Source organism: Babylonia areolata, chromosome 26 (genome assembly GCF_041734735.1).
Source record: "Babylonia areolata isolate BAREFJ2019XMU chromosome 26, ASM4173473v1, whole genome shotgun sequence".
Taxonomy (NCBI): Eukaryota; Metazoa; Mollusca; class Gastropoda; order Neogastropoda; family Buccinidae; genus Babylonia; species Babylonia areolata.
In genome coordinates this window covers 14,937,752-14,946,301 of record NC_134901.1, presented here as the reverse complement: position 1 = coordinate 14,946,301, position 8,550 = coordinate 14,937,752, and the positions used below count along the sequence as shown (strand labels likewise).

The following is an 8,550-nucleotide window of genomic DNA, read 5'->3' as shown; positions in this document are numbered from 1 at the left end:
ACAATTATGGTACCCACCTTTCCAGAGAAACACGCACGTAATCGTATATATACGCACGCAAACGCGCACACAGACACATAAAACAATTACACAAACAGCAGACAGGCTGTCCCTTACTCTCACCACACACACACATACACACACACACACACACACACACACACACACACACACACACACACACACACACACATACACACCACACTACACACACACACACACACACACAATAAACACGCAACACACACACAGCATAAACACACACACACACACACACACACACACACACACACACACACACACACAAACACACAAACCACACGCAAACACACACAAAACACAAACATACAACACACACACACCGTCACACACACACACACACACACACACATACACACAACAACACACACAGAGTATAAACACGCAACACACACACAGCATAAACAAACACACACACACACACACACACACACCGAAAACGTGACACACACACAACACACATACACACACACACCGTGACACACACACAACACACACAAACACACACACCGTGACACACACACTACACACACACACAAACACAACATACACACATACACAACGTCACACACACAGACACACACACACACACACACACACACACACACACCGTGACACAAACACTACACACACACCACACACCACACACACACAAAACACTCACCCCTTTCTGGGAGTCCATGGACGTGGAGGATTTGAAGCTGTAGCGGATGGACCCCCCGGTGCGCCTCCTCCAGCCCCGGGTGGACGTACCCCGCGCCCCGTGCGGCATGTCCATCTTGATGCGGGACAGAACACCCAGCATGTTCAGGGCGCTGTTCTTCCCCCTGGCGTAGTAACCCCCGCCTCCTCCCGCCACCCGCCCACCCCCGCCGCCACCCCGTCCCCGACCCCCACCCGCACCCCCGCCCTTCCGCACCCGGTCCCAGTTTGACATGGTGGTGGTAGTGGTGGTGGTGGTGGTGGTGGCAGGGAGTGAGGGAGTTTGAGAAGGAGAGGGAGAGGGGGAGTGGGTTGGTCAAATCGGTTATGGGTAGGTGGGTGGTGGTGGTGGGAGTGGGGGTGTTGGGAGGATGGGAGGATGGGTGGGAGGGTCTCGCGTAGTGTAGGGGGCGGAGGGGAAGGAGGTGAAGGTGGTGTCGAGGTGACTATAGAGAGCGTTCTATCAGAGGGCGGCAAAAAACAGTGTGATGGTCCACGACACCTGGCTGTGTGGACGTTTAATGTCTTGTCTTCTTTTTTTCTTTCCTTTTCTTTATTGTTTTATTTTCTTTCCCGTTCACAGCACTCAAACAACCAACTGTGATCAAAGTTGGTTGTTGTTTTTTGATGTTGATGATGACGATGTACGTCACTACCCTCCTTCAAGAATCACCGCATATCACCACGTTTTTCTATCTCTTCACAGAGTATGACGTGCCAACGTACACAACTGATTCCCAGCACCAGCACACCTGTTAGAACTTCAGCACAGTTCCACCGCACGCACTTGCGGTCTTGCAGGATCCTTTACACCTCCACAAGATATCAATCCTTTAAAAAAAATTAAATGTAGTGAATTTTTTTTTACACTGACTCGGTGTGGTTTATAATATCATCGTCGCTGAGTTGTGGACCTAAATTTGACACACGTTCTGAAAGAAGACTCTATGGGAAGAGATTGGTGTGTTACCACCTGGCCAGAAGGAACAACACACATGACAATCACCATACCACAGGGAAAGTTATCACCTGTCTAAGCAGAAGACCACATACGCACGTTAAAGATCCTGTAATCCATGTCAGCGTTCGGTGGGTCGTGGAAACAAGAACATATCCAGCATGCACACCCCCGAAAACTGAGTATGGCTGCCTACACGCGGGGTTAAAAACGGTCATACACGTTAAAGCCCACTCGTGTACGTACGAGTGAACGATGGGATTTGCAGCCCACGAACGAAGAAGAAGATCACGTGTTTCACGCCGTTATAACCAACACTGACACACGACTTCCTTTCACGCCAAATACAAGACAAAGAATAAATGATGGCGAATACTTCCCCAGCATATAAAAATATCGAGGGTGTGTGTGTGTGTGTGTGTGTGTGGCTGCTGTTTGAAACATAACCCGAAATAACGATTCAGCCTCTTTTCCGCGTAACAAGACACACGCCATACATTTCTAATACACTTCGGACTCTGCTCTCTTCTCCAACCGAAAAATCGTGACGATATAAAAAGCTGCAAAAGGCCACTCCACAAACAGTGTTGTCTTTTCCTTTCTTATCTGAACAGAAAACCCTCTTCTTTGAATAAAAAAAATAAAATAAAATAACCCGAACACTGCAATAGCCAAGCTCAAAAGTCAACACAATTATTAGTAAAACCACACAACCACGGCACCGCCTTCAGGCTGTTCCAGAAAAGTGAACACAAGGCAACCAACCACTGACAGAAGAAAAAAAATGATCGGGCAGATTGGGACAGACTGACTCTTCAGAGTCTACACCGGGCTTCACATGGCACTGAGAGCTGACATTTCCCCCTGAAACCAGGCCCGCACGAGCAACTTGCAGCAAACAACCAAAGCGTGATTTAAGCTGGGTTTGTTTTTTGTTTTTTGTTGGGTTTTTTTTTGTTGATGTTTGTTCATATCTTCCGCGTTATAAAGATAGACTGGCGACATGCACTGACACAAATAACACACCGAGCTGACAGTTCCTGGCACAGAACAACAGAACACACAGCACCCAGCCTCCGAGAAGATCCTGTGTCACCGAGTTCGTGCAACAGTGACACAAACGCACTCACACACACACACACACACACACACACACACACACACACATACTCATACATACACAACTCGCGGAAAACAAGTCGATTGGCCGGAGAGAGAGAGTCGCTCGTTCCAGTCATCAGACCAAACACACAGGCGACAAAACGCGGAAGGGACAGCGCGTGTAACTGCTGCTATTGCACTGGTGTAACTGGACAAACCCACGAACAACCAACAAGAGACGTTATCTATCGCGACACAGGAAAACAGTCCTCGGAAGCTTTTCCACTTTACGTGTTCGACACCATTCACAGCTACAGTCCTATAACCCTAGTGATACAGACCAGCGGGCGAGATTACACTAGGTTTTTTTTGGTTTTTTTCTCCTGCTCCCATGAAACTTCAAACAAAACTTTTCGTTTCCATCACTGACGGAGGAAAAAAAGTTTTTAGCTGACTACAGACTTGTTGCCGATTGAAAACTCCCCACTCATGGCTTTTCGACCCATCTTCAGCCGTGTGTGGTGGTGGTGGTGCCGGTGCTGGTGTTACCATCATCAACCAGGCCCGAGTCAGGCAGGGAAAGCGCCAGCCTTCAAGGCACACCCCCAAATAAAACCAAAGCCCACCCACTTGTGGAGTTTTGCCTCGCAAGGCGCTGCGGCTCCCATTGTCTAAAAATTCCGTGCTGTCGCGAGCTTACAAAGTAGCACGCGCTCTGCTACAAGAAGGGCATCACTGATGCGCGCGCGTGCTGGCGCCTGCCTGCTCCGTTTGTGTGTGGACATGCGGCTGTGAAGTGACGATATTCTGAACTGCCCATGTGACCTGTGAGTTGCGTGGCAGAGAGATTGGGGGTGGGTGGGGGCGAGGGGTTGGGGGGGGGAGGGAAGGTCAATGCTGGAATCGATTGGGAGGGGGGTGGTGGGAGTAAGGAAGAAATTCCTATGAAATAAAATAAAAAATCACTTTTATAACTATGCCAACTGCCGCGCTACGGGCCGATACTGTCACTGACCTGTCACAGGACAACTGCGCCAAGTCACAGTCGAAACCGGTTTCAGTTTCAGTTTCAGTAGCTCAAGGAGGCGTCACTGCGTTCGGACAAATCCATATACGCTACACCACATCTGCAAAGCAGATGCCTGACCAGCAGAGTAACCCAACGCGCTTAGTCAGGCCTTAAGAAAAAAAACAAAAACAGGGGTGGGTGGGGATAGGGGTGGGGTGGTGGAAGGAAGGAGGCACAAAGTTTGGGGCAGCGGGGTTGGGGTGTGGGGGGATTTAATATGGAAGAAGGTGGGGGGTGTGTGTGGAGGAATAGGTGTGTTGTTTATGGGGCTGTAATGCTGGGTGACACCGCAACGAATATTCAATAAACAATCCCAAGCAATGATGTCAATATGCCAATGAAAAACAAACAAAAAAAGTACATGGCTATGTATCAAGTTATACACAACTACCGTATCCACCACCCCCCCCCCCCCCCCCCACCCACCCCCCCCCCACACACCCTCCAACCCCCATACCCCCCCCCCCCCCCAATTCCTCCCCCCCCACCCACCCCAAAAAATAGCTGTTCGGATGCCACACAATTACATCATCATACTCAGAATATGTCATGAAAACCTCTTGTGTTTTCTATTTCCAGCAGTGGCACTGTCGTCATGGAAACCTTATCCGTTACACTATTTTACGCAGGGATGATGTCGTAGTGGAAATGTCACCGTCACCGCTTCGTCATATAATTATAGCTATGTCAGTTATAGCTTTGTCGTCACCGCTTCGTCATATAATTATAGCTATGTCAGTTATAGCTTTGTCGTCACTGCTTCGTCATAATTATACTTATAGCTGTGTCAGTTACAGCTTTGTCGTCACCGCTTCGTCATATAATTATAGCTATGTCAGTTATAGTTTTGTCGTCACCGCTTCGTCATATAATTATAGCTATGTCAGTTATAGTTTTGTCGTCACGGCTTCGTCATATAATTATAGCTATGTCAGTTATAGCTTTGTCATCACGGCTTCGTCATATAATTATAGCTATGTCACTTATAGCTTTGTCGTCACCGCTTCGTCATATAATTATAGCTATGTCAGTTATAGCTTTGTCGTCACGGCTTCGTCATATAATTATAGCTATGTCAGTTATAGTTTTGTCGTCACGGCTTCATCATATAATTATAGCTATGTCAGTTATAGCTTTGTCGTCACTGCTTCGTCATATGATTATAGCTGTGTCAGTTATAACTTTGTCGTCACCGCTTCGTCATATGATTATAACTCATTGTCAATTATAATATCTTTGTCACCCGTGAAAGTGGTACGTACCTTCACAGAGTTTGACAATCCACACTATGCCTTTCATACAAACACACTGAATGGAATTACGCACATGTAAACCATAAACAAATGCCTCTAAAATACAAGTAGTATGCAGTGTTCACGTTCTAAACAAATGATCTGTCATTTTGTATTTGGCTGACTGAAAATGTAAACCTGTCGATGATCAATATTATACGTTTTCTACAACATATTTTCACCTCAAACATCAAGGGAAAAAAAACCAACATATATATATATATATATATGGGTTGGTAAAGAGGCTTATATATTTCTTGTTTTTCATTCATTCTGGTTACTTTTGTCATCATTCTGAAAGATGTGGAGTGATGGCCAAGAGGTAACGCGTCCGCCTAGGAAGCGAGAGAATCTGAGCGCACTGGTTCGAATCACACCGACAGTCGCCAGTATTTTCACCTCCCTCCACTCGACCTTGAGTGGTGGTCTGGACGCTAGACTATAAACCGAGGTCCCGTGTGCAGCATGCATTTAGCGCACGTAAAAGAACCCACGGCAACGAAAGGGTTGTCCCTGGCAAAATTCTGTAGAAAAATCCACTTCGATAGGGAAAACAAATAAAACTGCAGGCAGGGAGAAATACTACCACAAAGGATAGCGCTGTCAGTGTAGCGGCGCGCTCTCCCTGGGGAGAGCAGCCCGAATTTCACACAAAGAAATCTGCTGTGACAAAGAGAGTGATATAAATGTCGCGCCTCACTTTGTCATCACCACCTCTTTCAGTGCCGGACGCGCGAGCATTGCACGAGGGAGCATGCATACAGTTTTCGTTGCTGTTTGTGAGTGTGCGTGTATTCGTGTGTGCATAGTGTGTGTGTGTGTGTGTGTGTGTGTGTGTGTGTGTGTGTGTGTGTGTGTGTGTGTGTGTGTGTGTGTGTGTGTGTGTGTGTGTGTGTGTGTGTGTGTGTGTGTGGAACGATCGTGCGCCGAGGAAATCCCCCCCCCCCCAAAAAAAAAAAAAAAAAAAAAAAAAATCAACCACCAGTCAATAAATAAAAAGTCAGTAGAAGCCCACAAATGCCAAACACGTAAACAGCCATCCCCCTGTTCATGTTGTTGTCAGCTTGGCGTGGTGTCACGCAACGGATTTTTCCCCTGACCTCGTAACAGAAACAGGCTGAAAGAGGTTTACCCTCTTATACGTTCATGACAAACTCGTCAGTCACAGGGAATTATATACAGACAACCTCACGCCCCTTCTATAACACTGAAAGGGAGGGGGGGGGGGGGTTCACCTCCATCTTTACTTTCCTGACATGTCACATCATATCACGCCCAACCTTCTCTTTTTTGCGGGAGGTGGGTGGAGAGAGGCGGGGGTTCGGGGGACCGGGGATGGGGGTAGGGGGGCGGGGGTGCACAGTCCACATCGCATGACGAATCCGAATATATCGCCCCGTTTCCTTTCCTCCCCGTTAGTCAGTCTGTCAGTTTGTCTGACAGTGGGACCCCGCCTGTATGGATGACATGTCGCACAATATCCAACGCCCAACATTTTTTTGCTATGCTACATTGACAGTTTTGTTCGCTCTTCCAACGACGCCTGCTGTGAGGCATGGGACCCAGGTTAACTCACTCAGTACGGCCAGTCCTCTCTTCTCCTCTACACAGACACCTCGGATGTCCAGTGGGTGTCTGAATGACCCAACCTTTAGCTTCCGTCTTCAGAACTGTGGTATTCTTTGTCAACATTCACCTCTTTAGTATAAGAGCCTTCCTCTTGCAATATTTTGATGATGGTAATTGGGGTGAAACGCTGTTAACGTCGTCTCTTTCGCCGTTCGTATGGAGAGAGTTAAAGCAAAGAGAGGCAAGGTTTTCAAGGCTTACACGTTATGTCCATTTCATCAAAAAGGAATCGTGAGAAAAAGACAACAACAACTGCAACAACTAAAAAAAAAAATAAATAAAAAAAAATAAAAAAATAAATAAACCAACTCACATTGCAAAGAAGATCATTATGGCAAAACGATAAACATTGACGTGACCTTCATCTTTGACCTCTAAATTCACAACAACTATGTTCTGGCCGTCTGGCCAAAACCATCCACAATACTCTTTTTACTGAATAAAAATGTTGACAAAAATACAAGTTCTATTTCTAATTTTTTCTCCACTTTTCTACTGACCTTGGACTTTGACTTCTCATCTTGTCTCTTTTGACATGAGTAGTGTTCTCACCATGACCAATAATTGTACCAAAATTGTTCCAGATTGTAAAGAGGACTTTCCCTTCTCTGGAAACTTTTCTGAATAATGTTAATGCCGTGTTGTGACCTTGACCTTTAACCTGTGATTTTGAATCTCTTTAGGGATAATGCTGTACCCATGACAGGTCACAAGACCAAGTGTAAATCTATTTTTAATGGATGTAAATTATGGCCTCTGTCAAGCTTGTCCTCTCTCTCTCTCTCTCTCTCTCTCTATATATATATATATATATATATATATATATATCTTTCTATATATAGAGATAGACAGATAGATAGATATGATTGTCGTGTCCGACTATGACCACCAGCAGAGGAGGCAACTGCTGTCCCGACTGTCTGGGCTAGAATTTGATTATAGTGTAGCATGTCTTGCCCAAGTTACACCCCCACTCCCTCGGTCAAGAGGGTTTTAGGACAGTCGGCGTTGGGATGGTTCCCGAAGGCCAACTAGCCCCCATGGCTGCAGCAGTAAGACCCAGTGCAATTTTGCCTCCCAGTTTGAGAGTCATAGTCCTTCACAAAAAGACTAAGCTGTAAATGATTTTCCATTGCAATGGAGAAACCACTGATAGTACAGCTCTCACTTTGCTGTTAGATATATGAACCAAACGCTCGGCTTTTTTCACACTGATGAATGCTTACAGTAAGTGGGGTGCTTACACCCAGTACTGTTTTCCTCAACAAAATGCTGCCCAACTTTAAAATGTTAACGCGTGTGTCTGGCTGTGCTATGAGTAGCCAAACACGAAAGAGGGTCGTTTCGGTAACTCATACACATTCTTCAGTCAAGTGTTCGAATACACTGAGCGTCCATTATCACAACTTCAGATGCCTTAGACTGCCAGTTGCCAATGTCAACATCCGTCAACACCTAAATCTACTATCAAACTGGTACACGATCGATTGCAAACAATCAATGAACTCTGTGCAACGATGTTTATAGATATCACCATTCACCGCAGGAATCCGACGGCAAAGACGAAACTGTGCATAATGATTATCCTTCCGGATGTAGTGGGCCTACATCTGCCATATGGTGTATATCTGCCAACTTTCTGATCAGATTTTGACCATAAATGGCCAAACCTAGAAAAAAAATCGATTAAAAATGACTCAAAGTGTATTGCACTCTACAAACACTGTCCTTTCACATATCCAAAATGTAGAAAGCTGGAA

The 8,550-nt window shown here is 46.0% G+C and overlaps 1 protein-coding gene across 1 annotated transcript in view; it reads right to left on the bottom strand.

The window, feature by feature from the left end:
* LOC143300423 (short transient receptor potential channel 7-like) overlaps positions 1-894 on the bottom strand; it is a 93,756-nt gene extending 92,862 nt beyond the window's left edge. The window contains exon 1 of the mRNA XM_076614069.1: positions 704-894. Within this exon, the coding sequence (XP_076470184.1) occupies positions 704-844 (141 nt within the window). The 5' untranslated portion in view covers positions 845-894. The remainder of the gene's footprint in view (positions 1-703) is intronic.
* Positions 895-8,550: the final 7,656 nt, after the last annotated feature.